This window comes from Rhincodon typus, chromosome 33, assembly GCF_021869965.1.
Source record: "Rhincodon typus isolate 14 chromosome 33, sRhiTyp1.1, whole genome shotgun sequence".
NCBI classification, from domain to species: Eukaryota; Metazoa; Chordata; class Chondrichthyes; order Orectolobiformes; family Rhincodontidae; genus Rhincodon; species Rhincodon typus.
In genome coordinates this window covers 5,833,196-5,855,194 of record NC_063364.1, presented here as the reverse complement: position 1 = coordinate 5,855,194, position 21,999 = coordinate 5,833,196, and the positions used below count along the sequence as shown (strand labels likewise).

General features: G+C 40.6%; 1 protein-coding gene and 1 long non-coding RNA gene across 3 annotated transcripts in view; one reads left to right on the top strand and one right to left on the bottom strand.

Moving 5' to 3' along the window:
- Positions 1-4,630, top strand: part of efl1 (elongation factor like GTPase 1) — a 242,269-nt gene extending 237,639 nt beyond the window's left edge. For both annotated transcript variants that reach the window (XM_048616009.1, XM_048616010.1), the window contains exon 20: positions 2,625-4,630. In XM_048616009.1, coding sequence (XP_048471966.1) covers positions 2,625-2,813 — 189 coding nt within the window. In that variant the 3' untranslated portion in view covers positions 2,814-4,630. The remainder of the gene's footprint in view (positions 1-2,624) is intronic.
- A 14,920-nt stretch (positions 4,631-19,550) lies between these two features.
- The window catches only part of LOC125486825, a 55,694-nt gene continuing 53,245 nt past the window's right edge, over positions 19,551-21,999 (bottom strand). Inside the window, exon 3 of the long non-coding RNA XR_007265453.1 lies at positions 19,551-19,647. This is a non-coding gene — a long non-coding RNA (uncharacterized LOC125486825). The remainder of the gene's footprint in view (positions 19,648-21,999) is intronic.

The following is a 21,999-nucleotide window of genomic DNA, read 5'->3' as shown; positions in this document are numbered from 1 at the left end:
CTCGGATTCTCCAGCATCTGCAGTTCCTACTATCTCTTTTCCAGCAATTTCTGTTTTTGTTACAATAAATCACAACAGGGTGTTTTGACCCCCGTCTTTTTTTTTCGTTTAAACAAACAGCACTGATGATATGAGAGAGTTTGAAGGAATTGAAAGCTACTGATTGTATGAATAGACCGAGCCATAACTCCAACTCGTGCTGAAAACCCCTAGGGTCAAAAGCAATATCTGATATTAATTTTGTCTCTGTCGCTCATAGACAATTGATCCTCCGAATTTTCTTGTTGACATTGGGCTCTGTATTGAAATAACATTGTTGTAATTTATTCACTGAATAGAAGTGGTGTTTAGCAAAAGTAATCTCCAGCCCCCCTCACACCCCCACACCTGGGGACTGTAACTCTCACCCAAGGAGAAGTACTGAAGATTATTTTATCAGTTTAAAATAAATTGTGTTTATTTTAAAGATTTAATGTTCACCTTAAAAAATGAGATATTTCAGGCAACTGTGTTAATTTGTTTTCCTGTAGCATAGTTTCAGATTTGCATATCCTAGCTGGGGAGGAGGGGTGGTGAGAGAAAATACCTTGTTCTGAGACTGCTGGATATTAAATTAATTTTTATCTTTTGAAATAAAAAGGACATAAAGACCAACAATTATATAAAGAACAAAAGTTGCCACTGAAGAGAATGCTAGAAAGATGAGAATGTGAAACACAAGTTTCAAAGCAAGAGCCAGTGCAGACAGCGAGGGGCCAAGTGGCCTCCTCTAGTGCTATAGTAATTCCCTACTCGAAGACATGTCTAACCTTTTAAGAATTTTTCCTCACTTTTCAGTACACCGCTGTAGATGGACAATCAGTCCCACTCAAAATCTACAGGAAATTGCGTATGTTTTGTTTACATTAATTTAAATATCACAGCTTTGCTCTGGCATGACATTCCATGCAACTACGGGAGAATTAATTTCTGCACAAGTCAATTGGGAATCTTGCAAACAGGCTTCGCGCACTGATTTCCCAATTTTTGTTTGCATGTTTCACATCGAAAGTTTGGCTTCCAGAAAATATACCATGGAATATTTTATCTTTATTGCACTTGGTGGTTCCAATTATTTGAGGCTTTGTACTTGACCTCAATCCATTGATTCACTAACAGAACTGCTGTCACAACTTTAACAATCCTGTCTGGTGCTGGGGACAGCTGCAGTTTCTCCATGCTGATCCTTCTCTTCTTACTCTATTGATGAGGAGCACTTTGTCATTCAGTCATGCTCCAGTTACCCAGTTCAGTTGAGAGACATGATCTTGACCCTAATTCCTACCACTTCACAGCATAACAACACAAACTTCATAATTTAAATTGTTTCCTCCTTTCGCGGATAGGTGATAACAAAGTATCAAAATTACCAAGCCACAAAACCCCCCCTTTTGAATTATTTTTATTATTTAATGTGAATAGAGTTCACCAAAGATTATTGCACTAATACGCCAAGCAAAATTCTTGCTTGATTCAATGCGGGAGACTTTGCTTCCTCATTTTAACATCTAAAAATATTAGCTAACAATTGTTCAAATAAATAGGAAACTTACTCAAGGATGATCTTTAACCGTAAGTTCTTTCCTAAGCTCTGACCGTGATCCAGGCATAAGAGCTAACCGTCTTCAAGTTTCTTTTAACGTATGTTTGTGTTCTGAAAATGAGAAGGTACCTAAGATAATAACAACCTGCATTTATGTAGAACCTGTAATAACATATCCAGTTTCTTCACAAGATTAATAAAACAAAGGTAGGACACTGAACCACTTAAGGACATACTGGGACAGATGTCCAAATATTTAGTAAAAGAGTTGGGTTTTATGGATCATCTTAAAGGGAAGAATGAAAATTGCTGAAGCAGAAAGGTGCAGAGGAGATATTCCAGAACTTAATACCTAAGTAACTGAAGGCAAGGCCACTAAAAGTGAAGCAACTAAAATTGGAGTGCTCAAGTAGGCAGAGTTTGAGAAGCATAGATATCTCAGAGGTTGTGGACTGGAGGATGTTTCAAAAAGAGACGTGAGGGATTTGAAAACAAGAATGTGAATTTGAAAATCAAGATACTGCTTAATTAAGAGTCAATGTTGATCAAAAAGCATGGTGGAAATAACTGAATGGGCCTTGCTTCGAAGTAAGACAAGGGCAAGTTAAATATTATTCGGTGAAAAAATGACAACAGTTGGGAGATTAGAGACTGAAGTTTGTGAAGGGATGAAAGTCTCCCCTCGCTGCTGGTTGAGGTGAGTTTGCTACTTTGATCCAGTGGGGTACTCTCTTGGAGGGTTGGAGGTATGTCTACTTCTCAAGAAGGGTCACGGAACTTGAAACATTAACTCTGCTCTCTTTCTACAGATGCTGCCTGGCCTGCTGAGTTTGTCCATCAGTTTTATTTCACATCTTCAGTATCTGCCGTTCTTGGTTTTATTCTCATCTCAAATGCTGATTCTACTTTCAACTGTGTACAAACCTGTGAAGAATTTATTCTTCTGGGTTTAGCTTTTAATTCCCTCTACCCCACCCCAAGAATTTTTATAATAATGAGGTTCAACTCCTTTGTAACTGTTGTTGTCTCTCTTGTAATGCAGGTGATTCCCAGTGACCCCTACTGGGTTCCTACAACAGAAGAAGAATACTTGCATTTTGGAGAGAAGGCTGATACAGTAAACCAGGCAAACAAATACATGAATACTGTGCGCAAGCGGAAAGGGCTGTACGTGGAGGAAAAGATTGTTGAGCATGCTGAGAAGCAGAGAACCCTCAGCAAAAATAAATAACTGCTTCAGAATATAAACTTTTCCAAGAATGCTCATTTGTGTGTGAACAATGCGCAGACAGTTTAAGATAAAATCAAAAACTTCCATATTGAAAGTTGGTTATATCCTTAAATTGATTACTTTCAAACTCCAATCAGCTCTTCTCTAATTCCTTGCACATATTGAGTAAAAATACCATCAGCCAAAGTTGTAGACTGACTAAAACACAATATTTATATGATAGGCTTTTTAATGAATGAAAACTATCACAGTTTCTTGAGACTGAAATGAATGTGAGAAATGAACTCAGGCATTTGTGTGGTACCTGTGAAGTTTGTAGATATTTGCAATGATGTTGATTTGCTCTTTTTTGAATTACTTTCAATGAACTGAACAATTTAAAGCAAGGGCCACTCCTAATCCTGTCTAACTCAAGTTTGAGATTTTCACTTACAAAAGCACCCTGTGGCCCAGGCTCAGTGTAAATTCTAATTTTTATTCAAAATAGTAATTAATGTACATTTTGAAATAACGCTGTGGGAAGAAATAGAACAAGTGGTTTTGCTGCACCATACTACAGTGAGTTTATTATTGGAGGTGTCACACTGTGATGAGGTTGACATGCTATTGAGCACAAACAGTGTTGTTCTGATTGCTCCATCAGATTCAGTTGCTTACAAAAAGATTTTAACCCCGCTAAGGCTTTCTGAATGGTTTTACCTGCTGTCAATACTGCAATCTCATAATATGTTACATTTTTATCTCTTCCTAATGTTATCACTGATTTTGGTCATAGCGAGTGAGGGAAAATGAAAAGTAACTCAAAAGAAATAAGTTATTATAAAACCTCCCCCCCCCCCCTTCAGAAAAGCCCCATTTTTGGATGTATTTGGTTCAAATTTCAGTTTGTTTCCTTGCATTTTCCTGCCTTTTCCAAAGCACATGCTGACAGAAGAAAGCAATCAACTTTTACGAGGGTCCAAAGTGGTTTTGACTTCACTTCATTTGTTCAGGATCACCTGGAAGTTATACAGTCCATTGCTGATGATGAGTGTTCTGCACAAAAACAATTTGAATTATCCAAAATGAGTAATACAAATAATACAAGAAATTGGGAACGTTAATTAAAAGCGCTCTCATTATTTGAATTAAAGATAGATGCTAATTGCCTCCATACAAAACCAAATTACTGTAGATTCTGTAATCTGAAATGAAAACAAAATGCTGGAAACGCTCAGCAAGTCTGACAGCATCTGTAGAGAAAGAAGCAGAGTTAATGTTTCAGGTCAATGACTTTTTATCAGAACAGGCCAGGAAAATTGGCGCCTTTTCTCTCTCCACAAATGCTGCCAGACATTTCAAACATATCCAGCAATATTTGCAATGATCTCATGTCTGCTATCATTGACAGCCATGTAACATTAGCTCTAATTGATTATTTGTGATGCTGAAAACTGTATCAGTTCCTGCTGTATTGTAAAATCTAATTAAACATTGATCCTGTGAGTGATATGCTACTTAAGGTCACATTTTAAGGCCATCGTTTTGTACTTGGGAGCTTTTGCATTTCTCTCGATTAGTAAAAAGCAACTAGCTTCACAATCTCTATGCACTTTTCACTTACTGAATCAGGTTCATTACCCCCTTGCCAATTGATGGGTCTGCAACGTGGGGAGGAGGATTACAAGTCATAGGAAACACTTCATTCATTAATTTTTAAATATCCAAAATGTGTTTGCATTAAAAGAACCAACTAGGCTGTGAATGCAGGAGTTAAACAGACAAGTGTTTAATTTTGTTTGTGAAATGCTGCATTAATAAAGTTTTATTTCATATCAGTCATGTGTATCAAAATATCTTTTAAACATCTTACATCTGTATATATTTCCTGTCTACAAGACATACTTCCTGTACCACATCTTTTGTCTCAAAAGTTGTCAACTTTTTGCATTATAAATCCTATGTCTACATTTATAATGGAAATTGTATAAACACAGAATTACACCACTCGTCCTGGTATTCTAAATAATTGACACCTCACAAAATTGAAATACTTCCTACTGGAGATTTTTATCACAAGAAAACGTTTCTTAGCCTTTTTATTTGGTTTATGACACTTCCTGGGTCTTCATTTCTTTTTCAAGCGCTTCTTAAGAATTCAAAATAGCATGAGTTTTATCTTTTCAGAGATCAGTTTGCCGTTATAACACAATGTATTCTAGGCATAGATTTCAGTGACTATGCTGATTATATCTAAACAGCTGCAACAACATTCAAAAAGCTCAACGCTATCCAAAAACAAAGCAGCCTGCTTTATCAGCGTCCTAAACACTGACATAAACATCCATTTTCTGAATTGTTGGCTCAATGTGTCTACATCATGTTATATCTACCACAGAATGCGGTTGCTGAAACTCGCCAAGGCCTCACCTCATGTACCTGTGACCTTCACTACCTGGAAGGACAAAGAACAAGCACACACATTTCCATCACACTCACCAGTCTGACTTGGACGGATGTTGTCATTGCCACAATGATGGCTGCCATTCACGTATCATTGCTGAATCACAATCTTGGAAGTCATGACCTACATCACAGTCAAAGCACTTTCACTAGATGAACTGCTACAATAGAAAAACCTGGCCAACTTTCACCTTCTCAGCAACAGTTGAGATGAGCAATAAATGCTTCCCTTAGCAGCAATTTTCACAGCCAAAGAATGATTTTTTTTCTTTAATACACAGAAAAATTGATCTGGTCCTTAGAACCAGGCATATTGCAAAAAGGAGCCATAAAAATAATAGCTGTGGTTATAGAATGCATTGAGGCTGAAAACATGAAAGGTAACCACTGCGTTTGTACTTAGTTTGCCTGGTATTATCTTAACAGATAGACTGGACTATGCCGGTGTTTATAGTCCACATCAGGAATATTCTGCTGTCCATCATCTGAACCTTTCAACACATTCTATTTAACTCTCTATCATGTATCTATCTAGCATCCCCTAATTGCATTTCTGCTATTGCCCATGACTTCCATGTGGACTCCCTAGTTAAAGAAATTTAGAAGTAAACATTTTATTTGAAACTTTATCTCTCTCATAAACATCAGCCAGGTAATGAAGGCATTAGGATTTCATACATGCTGTATAAAATTGGTAATTGTTATACTCTTGATCATGAACAGGTTGAAATTTAGATGTTAACCAAATTGGATTATATCATTTGGTATCTCAGGTTGGGTTGTGCACTTATCTGTATTCATCTCCACTTAACAGAGATGAGTGCTCATTACAGCACCAGCATCTCCTTTTTATTATTATGTTTGTTTTGTTTAACTTTGATGTAACATTTAAAATTACTGCTAAATTGCACATTTGCAAGCATTCTTCAGCATGTCATTGCATCTGTATTTTACTGGCCATGAAAACTGTTCTTGGCTGAATTTAATGATGGTCTTGCACCCAGTTTCCTTTGAGGTATTAATTGACAACTGTATTAAGATTGTATCTTCTTTAAAACAAAAACTGCATTAACTGTGAGGTGCCCTGAGCTGAGCTTCGAGGTAGATTTGGGCCAATGTTTTTGCTCTGGAACTCAGCTAACAACTTAAATATGGACTGATATTAAATGGTACTGGAGACTGATTATATTTCAAGCAATGGGGGAAGTTACTCAGGCCTCAAAGGCAGTTCTATGTTGGAAGTTCATCTGTTGGCCCATAAGCCTCAGAAGACAAGCAGCTAGTCAGATTAGTTTAATGACAAGATTAGATCTCTGGCACAAGCGTGTCCAGAAAAGACAAATTATCTGGGACAAATTTAAGCAAACTGCTGCTCTTGAGGACGTTGGTAGTTAGGAAGCTGAAGTCTACACTTATACATTCAAAGGCTATATTTTGTTTACAATATTAAGGGAAATAAAACACAACCTCAGTTCACCATGGGACAACTCAAAATCACTTATAGACTCATAGAATCCTACAGTACGGAGTCAGGCTGTTCAGCTCACACTGGTCCATGCCGACCAAAATGTCCATCCACACTAACCCCATTTTCCTGCACTTGGCCCATATCCTTCTAAACCTTTCCTATCCATGTATTCATCCAAATATCTTTTAAATGTTGTTAAAGTACCGGCCTGAACCTCTTCTGCTGGCAGCTCATTCTATATGCGTACCACCCTCTGTGTAAAAAAAAAAGTTGCCCTTCAGGTTCCCATTTATTCTTGCCCCTCTTACCTTAAACTGATGCCCTCTGTCCTTGATTCCCCAACCCTGGGAAAAAGACTGAGTGCATTCACCCTATCCATGCCTCTCATGATTTCATACACTTCTATATAGATCCTCCCTCAGTCTCCTACACTCTTTAAAAAATACACTAGCTTATCCAACCTCTCCCTATAACTCAGTCCCTTGAGTCCTGGCAACATCTTTGTAAATTTTTTCTGCACTCTTTCCAGTTTAATGACATCCTTCCTACAGTAAAGTGACCAAAACTGAACATAATACTCAGAGTGCTGCCTCACCAACGTCCTGTACAATTGCAGCATAACTTCCCAACTTCTGTTATCAGTGCCCCGACTGATGAAGGCAAGTGTGCCAAAAGCCTTCTTCACTGCCCTGCCTACCTGTGACTCCACTTTCAGAGAACCATGCACCTAAACTCCAAGGTCCCTCTGTTCCACTACACTCCTTAAGGCCCTACCATTCACCATGAAACTCCTACCCTGATTTGACTTTCCAAAATGCAACACCTTACACTTATCTATATTAAACTCCATTTACCATTTCTTGGCCCAATTCCCTAGCTGATCAAGATGCTGCTGCAATTTCTGATAACTTTCTTCACTGTTCACGATACTGCCTATTTTAGTGTCATTTGCAAACTTACTCATCATGCCTTGTACATTCTCGTCCAAATCATTGATATCAATAACAAACAGCAATGGGTTAGGCACACCACTAGTCATAGGCATCCAGTCCTACAAGCATCCTACTACTATTACTCTCTGCTTCCTACCATCAAGCCAATTGTGTATCCAACTTGCCAACTCTCCCTGATTTCATGCGATCTAACCTTCCAGAGAAGCCTACCAGATGGAACCTTATCAAAGGCCTTACTGAAATCCATATAGACTACGTCTACTGCCCTGCCCTCATCAACCTTCCTGGTCACTTCTAACAAATTTATGAGGCACGATCTCCCACACACGAAGCCATGCTGACTACTCCTAATCAAAATCTATCTTTCTAAATTCATTTACTTATCCCTCAGAATCTTCTCAAGTAGGTTACCTACTGCAGCTGCTAAGCTTACTGGTCTGTAATTTCCAGGTTTTTCTTTGCATCCCTTCTTGAATAAAGGCACAACATTCACTACTGTCCAATCTTCCGGGACCTCACCCATGGCTAACGATGATGCGTGTATGTCAGCCAGGGCCCACACGTTTTCTTCTCCAGCCTCTTGCAAAATTCTTGGTCAGGACATTCTAATACTTCAAACACTTCCTCTACTGCGATATGGACTATCCCCAAGATATCGCCACTAACTTCCCAAGTCTTCATGTCTTTCTCCACAGTAAACACAGAGGAAAATTATTCATTTGAGGACCTCGCCCATCTCCTGCGGTTCCACACATACATGTCCACTTTGGTCCTTGCGGGGTCCTATTCTCTCTCTGGTTATTCTTTTTCCTTTAATATACTTAAAGAATCTCTTTGGATCCACCCTAATCTTCTCAGCCAAGGCTATCTTGTGCCCCTTTTCACCCTCCTGATTTCCTTCTTCAGTAAACTCCTGTATCCCCTATATGCCTCCAGGGATTCCCTTGATACCAGCTGCCTATTCCTGAGCCATGCCTCCTTTTTTTTCTGGTCAAAGCTTCAATATCTCTTGTCATCCAGGGTTCCATACCCCTGCCAACCTTGCCCTTCACCCTCACAGGAACAGATAGACATTGAACTCTAGCTATCAGATTTTTAAAGGCCTCCCACTTGTCAGAGGTCCCTTTGCCTGTAAACAAACTACCCCAATCAACCCCTGCAAGCTCCTGTCTAATTCCATCAAAATTCGCCTTGCCCCAGTTTAGAACTTGAACCTGTGGACCAGTTTTGTCGTTCTCTGTAACTATTTTAAAATTAATAGAACAATGGTCACTGGTCCCAAAATGCTCCCCCACTGTCACCTCAGTCACCTGTCCTGCCCTATTTCCCAAGAATAGGTTAAGTTTTGCCCCTTCCCGAATAGACCTTCTAGATACTGCTTGAGAAAACTTTCCTGAACAGTCTTAACAAATTCCATACCATCTAAGCCTTTAACACTATGGCTGTCCCAGTCTATGTTAGGAAAGTTAAAATTCCCCACTATGACAACCCTATTTTTCCTGCAAGTCTCCCCAGTCTCCCTGCATATTTGTTCCTCTAATTCCCGTTGACTATTTGGGGGCCCATAGTACAACTCCAATAACATCACCATCCCCTTCTTATTTCTTAGCTCTACCCATAAAGCCTCACTGGATGACCCCTCAGTTATTTCATTTCTAACTACTGCTGTGATACTCCCCTAAATCAAAAATCCAACTCCCCCCTGCCCCCCCCACAACTCTTTTCTCCACCTCTGTCCCACCTAAAGCACCTGTATCCTGGCACATGAAGCTGCCAGTCCTGACCCTCCTTTAGCCATATTTCTGTGACGGCTACAATATCCCAGCCCCACGTCCCCATCTATACCCTGAGTTCATCAGCTTGAATTATTGAATTAATGAAGTCAATTATTTCTAAGTTTGTAGGTTGGTTCGAAGTAAACATTTATCTGTCTTAACCATTTGAGTCTAACAATGTGTACAATATACATGTGTACAATATACATGTGCCTTCAGGCATGCAAGTGCAAGTTTTATTATTCAAATTTTGGTCACAGCGCTTAAGCAGGATTCAAATAATTCCACATAAATTGAACAGTCCTATTGTCCAGCTGAGGACTCTGTTTAAGAGTTTTAGAAATCAAATGCTCTGATATTCACATAAAGTTTTTGTCTGTCTGAACTAACAATCACATTATTTTTCTGTAATAAGAGCTGAGGCTAAGAGACCAGCAAACATGCACTGGCTACCTTTGGAGTTTAGGCAGCAACAGTTGTGCAGTATATCAACACTCAGTAATCCGAAGGCCACCATTTTTGTTAGAGTATCAGCTCCAGGATAATGGGAGAGGTAAATGGTGATTGCATGTTGAGTTGGGCCCACCAGACCCAGTCAACAATTACTAGCAGATCATCTTGGCTCAGCTATTGGATAACTGAGGTTGTCTGAGTTATAAATAAAGGCTGGTTAGGCTGGGACTTTTTTCACTGGAGTGTAGGAGATTAAAAGGCAACCTTATAGAAATGTATAAAATAATGAGGGGTATAGAGAGAGTAAATGGTAGTTGTCCTTTCCCTAGGATAGGGGGACTTCAAGACAATGGGGCACATTTTTAAATTGGGAGGAGAAAGATTTAAAAATGACATGAAGTGGAAATTTTTTACACATAGGTGGTTCGCATGTGGAATACATTTCCTGATGAAGTGGTGGATGTGATTAAGTATATGAGCAGGAAAGGATTGGAGGGATATGGGCCAGGAGCAGGCAGTTGGGACTAGTTTGGTTTGGGATTACGGTCAGCATGGACTGGTTGGACCAAAGGTTCTGTTTCCGTGCTGTATGACTCTATGATTATTTCCCATTCGGCCATCATTACAGAAGTCAAACAACAGTAAGGAGACCGTGTCTGGCTCTTCCCGCATCCAGAGGATTGTCATTAGCTGATCGTTCGAAAGAATGCAAAATTCTGCAACAATTTAGAATCTGAAATAAAAACTGAAAATGCAGGTCAGGTCAGGCAACGTCTTTGGAGAGAGAGTGAAAAGTCACCAACATGAACTAGCTGATCGTCTCTACAAGAGCTGCCTGCCTCGTTATTTACATAACATAAGAACTAGGAGCAGGAGTAGGCCATCTGGCCCCTCGAGCCTGCCCCGCCATTTAATAAGATCATGGCTGATCTTACCGACTTACTCAGCTCCACTTACCCACCCACTCACCATAACCCTTAATTCCTTTACTGTTCAAAGATTTATCTAGCCTTGCCTTAAAAACATTCAGCGAGGTAGCTTCAACTGCTTCACTGGGCAGGGAATTCCACAGATCCACAACCCTTTGGGTGAAGAAGTTCCTCCTGACCTCAGTCCTCCATCTGCTTCCCTTTATTTTGAGGCAATGCCTTCTAGTCCTAGTTTCACCTGCTAGCGGAAACAACCTCCCTGCCTCCACCTTATCTATTCCCTTCATAATCTTATATGTTTCTATAAGATCTCCCCTCATTCTTCTGAATTCCAATGAGTATAATCCCAGTCTACTCACTCTCTCCTCATAATCCAACCCGCTCAACTCTGGAATCAACCGAGTGAATCTCCTCTGCACCCCCTCTAGTGCTAGTATATCCCTTCTCAAGTAAGGAGACCAAAACTGCACACAGTGCTCCAGGTGTGGCCTCACCAGGACCCTATACAGCTGCAGCATAGCCTCCCTGTTTTTAAACTCCATCCCTCTAGCAATGGCAGACAAAATTCCATTTGCCTTTTTAATTACCTGCTGCATCTGCAATCCTACTTTTAGCGATTCATGCACAAGGACACCCAAGTCCCTCTGCACAGCAGCGTGCTGCGATATTTTACCATTTAAAACATAGTCCATTTTGCTGTTATTCCTACCAAAATGGATGACCTCACACTTATCAACATTGTACGCCATCTGTCAGACCTTTGCCCACTCACTTAGACTATCTATATCCATCTGCAGACTTTCAGTGTCTTCTGCACACTTTGCTCTACCACTCACCTTAGTGTCATCTGCAAATTTTGACACACCACACTTAGTCCCCAACTCCAAATCATCTATTTCAGTGGGTTTTTCTTTTGTTTTCTTTATAGCTGATTGTTAGACAGTTCAGGTTGGGAGTAGGCATCAGAAGCTCCTCCAGCAAACTATAGTCATGGCCACAGCTCAACAAAATGTGTGACTCGGATGCTGCCATGTTCAAGTTTGAAGTCCAGGTATCATCAGCAATTCTTTGACTTGTTTAAGCTCCCAGCCTTGGATATATGAGTAAGCATTTTCGTAACCAATCTCCGTGTAATGTTTTCCAGCAGCTGTAACATTAATACTAAGCTTCGTGAGGTTTCTCATCAGCTGCATGACAGGCATCTGCATTTGGCATGGTGGGTGGGCCCAGGCTTGTACAGTTGTACTTTTGTTAAAGGGACAATCCATGTGGATATGGGACCATCGCAGTATCATTTCAGATTGCTTTGAATTGGAATTTGCCTGTTTTTATGGCCACAGATTGAAGCCTATTGACCTGTGAATTATTGTGGCATTAATTAATGCACTGGATGTTCAGTAAAAGAAATGGCCAGAGAAGGTGTTTGTTATGATTTGAAGGAATATCTTGCCCTCATCTCTCCACCACCTGAGTACGGATGATTGACAATGTCTCATTGTCTCCTGAGGCTGATGTAACTGAAGTTGAGTTCAGGAGACTTGGACAGAAAGGCTGTGATTCAGAGAGCTGAAATATTAGCCTCACTCAGATAGTTCCGACATTATTTATGAAACTGCTGAGTGCTGCCTTCAGCTGAATTTGGCAGGAAATGATCATGTTGCTCACCTTTTGAGAATCCTAATCAGGTGAGGTAAGGAATGTCAACAGCCGCAACAATGAAGGGAGTTTCAGTTGTGATTCTCAGTTAAATATGTATTTCAGATCTTGCTGGGCTCAATTTCAATACTGAAAAAGAAACATTTCTTTCTTCAATTACTGTTTGTCAAAGAAAGCAACACTTGGAAGATCATGAAACTGTGCTGAGCTTTGGCAGAAAGATCATTATTACAGCAGATGCTAATTTCAGACAAAGATGGCTTGTTTTGTCTGTTACTTTCTTCCTTCTTAGGAACCAACCTTTGACCCCAATCGCATTCTGCATGCCTCCTGGCTTAATTTTGGGGGATGCTATTAATCTCTGCTACAGTGTTTTAGTTTTTTAAATTATTAAATGAAGATGATAATTCATGATTTCAGGAAATCATTCCTGCTTTGCACCAGATGTTTAAATCTTGGTTAGAGTTTAAAAAAAAACTGCGAATACTAGAATCCAAGGTAGACAAACACGAGGCTGAAAGAACACAGCAGGCCAGGCAGCATCAGGAGGAAAGGAGCAGTCAATGTTTCAGGTATTACCCTTCTTCAGGACCTAAACTTTGTGTGTCTGTGGTTTTGATGGCTGTTTAAATTCTTTTTTATAGCTTCAGTTTGCTGTAATTTGTTAAATACTAATTGTCTTGTTTTAAATAGTAAGAATACAATTCTGAAGCTCTGTTTGAAATTATTTTGCTGTTTACTTGTTATTGTTAATCACACATCACCTCAGAAATATGCTGGAAAAGTTTCAGTCATGCTTCAGACATTAAATCATGTGGATAAAATATAATCAGGATTGCTGCAGCTCTCACACTGTTGTCCAAGTGTGAAGAAAGAACTTGCATATATACAGTAGCTTTCTTGGTGTCAGGATGTCCCAAAACACTTTACACCCAATTAAGCATTTATTTAATGTGCAGTCACTGTTGCAATACAGAGAAGCAGCAGCAGACAATTTGAACAGAACAAGATCCCACAATAGGCAATATGGTAATGACTAGATAATGTCTTTCACTGATGTTGATTCAGGACACAAAAGTGTTATCAACAGTAGAAATGCAAATTGGTTCATGGTGCCTGTTATCTTGTGTGGCACAATGATAGAGGCATTGTGTGCAGTTTTGGATATCCCATTATAGGCAGGATGTAGAACATGAGAAAGATACAGCACAGATTAGCAAAATTGTCATCAAGAATCTAAAAGGTTAAGATGTTTAGCTGGATCTGGGAAGATTTCAAAATGACTTGAGGATTTGGTAAACCTGTTGTTACCAGCCAAACCTGACTCCTATGTTTTCTCCAACTCCATGTTTGAAATTTTCCAATCAAGTTTCCATCCTGTCACAGCACTGACACAGCTCTCTTCAAGTCATAGATCCTGTGGCATGGTTAACAGACTCTCCTCATCATTTCCAAACTGTTACTATGGTTAACTGTCCCTCCACATTATACAAGGTTCTTAGGAGGCTAGACTAGATAGATGCTGAAAGGTTGTTTCTCTTTGTGGGAGAGTCTAAAGCCAAAGGGGGTCTCTCAGAGTAAAGGTGCACACATTTAAGACAGAGGTAAGGAGGAATTTCTTCTATTAGAGGGGTAGTGAATCTGTGGAATTCTTTACCAAATAAGGCTGTTGAGGCTGGGTCATCAAGTACATTCAAGGCTGAGATAGACTGATCTTTGTTCAGTAAGGGAATTAAAAATCACGTGGATAGGTAGGAAAGTGGAGTTGAGGATTATCAGATAAACCATGATCTCATTCAATGGTAGAGCAGACTTAATGGGCTGAATGGCCTACTTCTGCTCCCATGTCTTAAGACCTTCAAACTGTTTGCAGTCTTTGCCACACTTAACCACCATGCCCCTACCTACCTCCAGTGCTCTGCTCATTGTGCATCAATGTGGGAATGGTTCCATTCCTATTGCCCTGTGCCAGAAAACCACCTGCAATGGCTTCTCTCCCTGATATTCAACCATTAACTCTTGAATCCCTCACCTATCCTTTGCTGCCTACTGTTTCTCATCTCCATATCATTCTCTCAGTGCTCTTGGCACAAAGCGTGACATCAGCTTCCACATGACCATTCCACATGTCTTTGGTTAGCACTAGCAACTCTGTTCTCTAGCCACTTACACCATCCTTGGCCACTCACAGAAGCTGAATCAGATAATTTATGGTGTTGGCATCCTGTTAGACCCTGAGGTGGACTTACACCACCATATTCTTTCCATTATAAAGACTGCCTATCTCTACATCCATGACATTGCCTGTCCATGCCCCTGCCTCAGTCAATTAACTGGCTGTGGGGCAAAGTGACTACCCAAAAGAATATCTGAACAAAATGAGGCTCCAATTTGAGAGACCATCAGGAGGAAGAGACTGGTGTTCCACAGACATGGGGAAGGAATGGGTAAACGTGACACTGAATATTTCATTGAAGGGTGATATTGTCAGACACCTGAAGTTAGTCTGACAGACACTGCCTGTGGCAGGGAGTGGTGTGAAAACCATAGCAGTTCTAAGAAGGGATGAAAAGAGAATAACTGGAAAAGGAAAACAGAAATTTTATTGAAGGGGTGTTTGAAACTGAAAAAGATGAACTGTTGAGAATATGGAATCAGTCCCGAAGAAAGGTAATACCCGAAACATTGACTGCTCATTTCCTCCAGTTGCTGCCTGGCCTGCAGTGTTCTTCCAGCCTCCTGTTTGTCTACATCAAATATGGAATTTTTGTTGTTTGCACTAATCAACAACAATGCAAAGGGGAAGTATAGTTTAATGTGAGTGTAGATTTGTAAAGCAGTGAAGTAGTTTCTGCCACAAGTAATAAGAAAGTGACAGGACCATAGCATCCTCCAGGCCTTTGTTTTATCATGAAACCATGGTTTCAATTCGACAAAGACAAAATGTGTGCAGAAAGAATCGTTAGAAGTTATGCAATTGATTTGGTTGTACAAAAGGGTTTGATTGAAATACAACATTGGATTTATAGTCTATTGCATTGACAGTTTGTTATAGTATTAAGTTTACAGTTTGAGTAGGATTCCAAGTTTCATATCATCGTAACTTGGAACTATATCACTGTCATTCATTGTCGCTGTGTGCGAACCCTGGAATCCCCTTCCTATTAACATTGTGCACCCACATTACATAGAGTGCAGAGGTTCAAGAAGCCAGATCACCTTTTAAAGTGATGGGCCTTGTGGTGATGGTAATGAGCTGGTAAACTAAACCCCTCCCCAGGCTAATTTTCTGGGAACAGGGGTAAGAATCCTACCACACCAGACAGTGATATTTGAATTCCATAAAAATCTGGAATTAAAAGCTGGTGGCCATGTAAGCAGTTGGGGTCGATTGTCACAAAAAAAAAGTCTTATTCACTAATGTCCTTTAGGGAGGGAAATCTGCCTTTATCCAGTCTGGTCTACTCCAGACCCACAGCAATGTGGTTGACTCTTAACTGCTCTCTGGGCAGTTAGGAAAGTTAAATACTGGTCCAGCCAGCAATGCCCACATCCCATTAACCAATCAAAGAAAACATTTCTAGGGCAATGAAGGAATAAGTGGGAAGTATATGTCAGTCCAGACAGTTTCACATATTGCAATGTATTTGGGTAATATAATTGCAGAAAATGTATTGTAGTTGTATACACAATAACGTGGCTGCAAATTGCCTCATCTTGTCTAAATAATTATCCAGTCCATCTCTGTTCTTTGGATGCAGTATTGAATTGAATAAATTATTGCTGGAATGGCAGTTCATTTTAATACATGAATACAACTATGCAATATTTTGGTTAGGTTTTTATAAGATAGCAGGATATAATGGAGTCTTGACTCTTATTGTTCGAGTTCATTGGTTATGTTACAAGGTTCACTTATCTTAAAGTCAGAGTCAACATAGTCAGCCAGTCTCACAGCATTGTAGTGTCAGAGCTTTCAACACAAAAAAGCCTTTGTAACCCTTAAAGCTTGCCAATGAACTATGTTGCTGTATTAACTCTATCAGGCAAATCTCATTAAATAGCAATTCTACGAAAGGAAAAAAGACCATTAAATTCAACATACACTCTTATATTCCAGACCTAGATCACGATTTTACATGAACTTGCTATCCTCATATTTAATATACATTAGATAACATTTGAAATAAAATTGTCAGATTAGTTGTTACCTCTAGTTAGACTATCAATGATGAGATACAGAAATCAGAACTTAATGTTACAAGGTAGCTACATTTTTCCTCACCCAACAAAATGTTAGAATCATAGAGTTCCTACAGTGTGGAAGCAGGCCACTCAGCCCATTGAGTCCACACCAACCCCTGAAAAGCATCCCATCCAGATGCTGCATTTCCCATGGCCAGTCCACCCTAACCTGCACATACCTGGACTGTGTGGGAAAACCCAGAGCACCCAGTGCAAACCCACACAGACACAGGGAGAATGTGCAAACTCCACACTGAGGGTGGAATCAAACGTGGGTTCCTAGTGCTGTTTGGCAGCAGTGCTAACCACTGAGCCGCTGTGCCGCCCTAATGTTGGCTAATTATATCTTTTTGTGAAATAAACAAGACTCCTCAATCATTGTATTCTTTTCATATGAGAGAGTTAGGTGGATAAATTGGCATGGTGCAGACAAAGAATTACTTTCACTTCCTGATTACAACTAATTGTAGGTTTTATCTGGGATGCGTCATGTGGCACACTGATAGTGAATTTCTCTCTCAGCACTTGTGCCTGCTCAAAAGCCATTTAACGTTTCCTAATCCATGTTCATCAATAATTAGTATGGGGGTATGATAACCAACAATTGTTTCACTGTCAATGAGTTTGTTTTCTTTTGTTGATTGATTTTATTGTCAAGTGCACTGAAATACAGTGAAAAGCTTTGTTTACAAGTGGTACAAGCAGATCACAGCAAGCAATCGATGTACAAATCAAAAAGACTTAGAGACGTACAGGTTACATTATTTGAGGCTATGATGTTATTTTCCAGTTATGATGTTTGGAACTCTGGCACATAAAGTAAGTAGTGAGGGGTTACTTTGATTTGTTTTTGCCATAATTTCTATTGGATGCATTAGAGATTAAAACTCTTGTTCTTTACTGTAGTCAGAGGGACAGATTAGTATGGGACTTAATGTAATTGTCACCTGACTCAGAATTCTCTTTCATCATTCCTTCAACAAAAAGATACTGTAAAAAGTAGTAAAAGTTTGTCGACTGAGTACTTAGTGTATTAAATATTGAGTTTTATGCCATCTTTAAAAGAAGTCATTGCTGGCAAACTAGAAGTAAACTAAAAGTTTCCCCAGCTACTATGTTTGGGAAGGAGTTACAAAAGACTAATATGATAAATTTCAGAAATACAAATTATTGAATAATTATTAGAATTAGAGATGTAGGGTAGAGGGTAACAGTTGCATTACATCTGTACAAATTCTCAATTAGACTGGAGTATTTGGAAACAAAACAAATCAGAAAATGCTGAAGAAACTCAGGAGGTCTGGCACCATCTGTGGGAAGAAAGCAAAATTAACATTTTCACTCCGGTATGACCCTTCAGGTCAGGTCACCGGACTTGAAATGTTAACTCTGTTTCTGTCAGCACAGATGTTGCCAGACCTGCTGAGTTTCTCCAGCATTTTCTGTTTTTGTTTCATGTTTCCAGCATCTGCAGTTCTTTGTTTTATTATAACCTGGAGCTTTGTGTTTGGTTCAGAGCACCACACAGTAGGACTGAAATATTTCTCTTGGATGGAGTGCAACACATATTTACAGAATGTTTGTTTTTATTCATTCATGGGATGTTTCACCTCACTGGTTGGGCCAATATTTATTTCCAGTCCCTAGTTGCCCTTGAGAAGGTGGTGGTGAGCTGCCTTCTTGAATTGCTGCAGTCCAATGGGAGAGAGGGACACCCACAGTACTGTTAGGAGGGAGTTCCAGGATTTTGAACCAGCGACAGTGAAGGAATAGTGATATAGTTCCTAGTCAGGATGTTCTGGATGTGTGTGGCATTGTGAGATCTACATTCTTGTGTGTGAACAGCAACAGGATTTATTGAACATAAAGATATAGAGAGGATGGTGAGAACATCCTAGTTGGAACCCAACAGACCCAGCCTCCCACTTCATGTGGTCTGACATCACTATGACATAGCTTTTCCACATGTTTAGCATCTCACTCAGAGTGAAAGTGCCACTCTCTTTATGCTGTAGTGTAGAAATTGGAGGGGACCTTGAAGGTGGTGGTGTTCCCATGCATCTGCTGCTCTTGTCCTTCGGGTCAGCTTTGGAATGTGCTGTCTAAGGAGACTTAGTGATGTCTGAATCTCAAGGTTAATTATATACAAAATTAGGCGTGTCGCTGGAATTTAGACAGTTAAGAGGTTATCTGATTAAAGTCTTTAGACTGTCAAGGGGAGTGTCTGTTGGGCTGCATGCTGCGAAATCTTCCTTTGTTCGGGAAATCTAGGATTTGGGAAAATGTTCTAAAAATTAGAGCGAGGTCTTTGAGGAGTAAAATGGAGGAACGCTTGTCTACATAAAGGCTGATAGAAATCTGGAACTTCCATTGGCCAAGTCAAATGTTAATGTTAGATCTGGGATCTTGTAACCGAATGTGTCATGGTTTTTGTGGAGCAAGTGGGTATAGGGAGTTATGTCATAGATCAACCATGCTCTTATCGAATTATTTGATTTGATTTGACTTGATTATTTGTCACATGTATTTTGTTACAAAATACAGTGAAAAGCATTTTATAGTTTCACTACAATCCAGCGCCATTGAAACACGGAAAAATAAACCAAAACAAAGAAAATAAAGGCAGAAAAATAAAGAAATAAAAAAAAATTTTCACCTTTACAGTCCTTCTTGTTAAGTGCTCCATCATAGGCCATGGTCCTGGTTCCTGGGCACAAGTCCCCTTCCCTGCACCACCTTTTGGCACCATCTCACCTCCACTGAAGCCCACACTGCTGAGCCCTCACTGGACCTTGCCAATGCAGATGCCCACTGATGCTGCTAGGGTACCGCACCAGCCCAGACTTGCCTCTGCTGCTGCCACCGCTACCAGTTTGCCTTGGCTCCACTGAAAGCCGTCACTGTCACCGAGCTCTTCAACAAGTGGTAAGTAAAATAAGAGGGAAAAGAATGAGAAAAGAGAATCAGAACAGGCTGGAGGGACTAAACAACCTTCTCCTCGGCCCACATTCCCCAAGTCTTGTGATTGATATAGATGTAACATTAGCTGTACTAAGATGTCCTTGTCAGTACCAACTTGGATGGCATTCTTATAAAACGCATCTCTATTTAATTTGATTGCATCATTTACATTGTGCTTTATTTAGATCTTTAAAGTGTAAAAGTGATTATTGGCTGTTAAACTTTAATTACAACAAGTTGATGCTAATATCTGTATTAACTTGAAACCAGTTAAATGACTTAATTATAGAGTCATTGAGGACTACAGCATGGAAACAGGCCCTTCAGCTCAACTTGTCCATACTGCCCAGTTTTCGCAATTTATTCTGGTCCCATTTGTCTGCGTTTGGTTTATATCCCTTCATATCTATCCCATCCATGTACCTGTCTAAATGTTTCTTAAATGACAAAATTGTATTCACTTCCACCACTACCTCTGGCAGCCTGTTCTAGACATTTACCACCCTCTGTATGAAACAATTGCCCCTCTGGACTCTTTCATATCTCTCCTCTCACCTTAAACGTGTCCCCTCTAGTTTCAGGCTCCCCTACCAAGGGGAAAAGTTTTCAGCTATCGACCCTATTTATGCCTCTCATGCTGCACAGAGCCTCCGACCAACGCTATACACCAGATAAATTGACGACATTTTCTTCCTTTGGACTCATGGAGAGGAATCACGGAAACAATTACATAGCGATATCAACAAGTTTCATCCCACCATCAGGCTTACCATGGACTACTCATTCTTGGACACACGCATCTCCATCAAGGATGGACAACTCAGTACATCACACTACCACAAGCCCATGGATAACCCCACCATGCTGCACTTCTCTAACTTCCACCCGAAACATGTTAAAGAAGCCATCCCCTATGGACAAGCCTTGCGCATGCACAGGATCTATTCAGATGAGGAGGAATGAGACAGACACCTGAAGGTGCTGAAGGACACCCTCATAGGAACAGGATACGATGCTCAACTCATCGATCATCAGTTCCAACGTGCCACAGCGAAAAATCGTAATGACCTCCTCAGAAGACAGACACAAGAGACATCCAATAGGGTACCCTTCATCATCCAGTACTTCCCCGGAGCGGAGAAACTACACCATGTACTTCGCAGTCTTCAACACATTATCGATGAGCACTTCGCCAAGATCTTCCCCACGCCTCCACTTCTCGTCTTCAAACAACCGCCAAACCATAAACAGACCATCGCTCGCAGCAAACTACCCAGCCTTCAGGACAACATCGACCACAACACCACACAACCCTATCATGGCAACCTCTGCAAGACATGTCAGTTCATCGACGTGGACACTACCATCACACATGGGAACACCACCCACCGCGTACACGGCAGATTCTCATGTAACTTGGCCAACGTTGTCTATCTCATACACCGCAGGCAAGGATGCCCCGAGGCATGGTACATTGGCGAAACCATGCAGATGCTGCGACAACAGATGAACGGACACCGCACAACAATCGCCAGACAGGGATGTTCCCTCCCAGTCGGAGAACACTTCAGCGATCAAGGACATTCAGCCTCGGATCTTCGGGTAAACGTCCTCCAAGGCGGACTTCGGGAAACACAACAATGCAGAGTCACCGAGCAGAGGCTGATAGCGAAGTTCAATACCCATGAGGACGGCATCAACCGGGATCTTGGGATCATGTCGCACTACAGATAACCCCACCACACTATACACTCACACACACGCATATACATACACACACACACACACGCATACACACACACACTCACACACACGCATACACTCACACATACACATACACACATAAACACACACACACAAACACACACATGCACATGCATACATTCACACACACGCACATGCATACACACATACACACAAACATGCATATACACACACACTCATACACACACACACGCACACGCATACACTCACGCATACACGCACACACACACAAACTCATACACACATGCATACACACACAAACACACACTCTCACACACACACTCACTCGCTCTCCCACACACACACACACATACTGTCTTTCTCCCTCCTCACACACACACACACATACTCTCTCCCCTCCTCTTGTACACACTTTCTCCCCTCCTTGCTCACACACTCTCTTTCCCCCTCACAGACATACACTCTCGCTCCTCCTCCTCACAGACACAGACTCTCTCTCCCCCCATCACTGTCTCTTACATATATACACACTCTCTCTCTCTCCCTCCCTCACTCACACACACACACACACACACACAC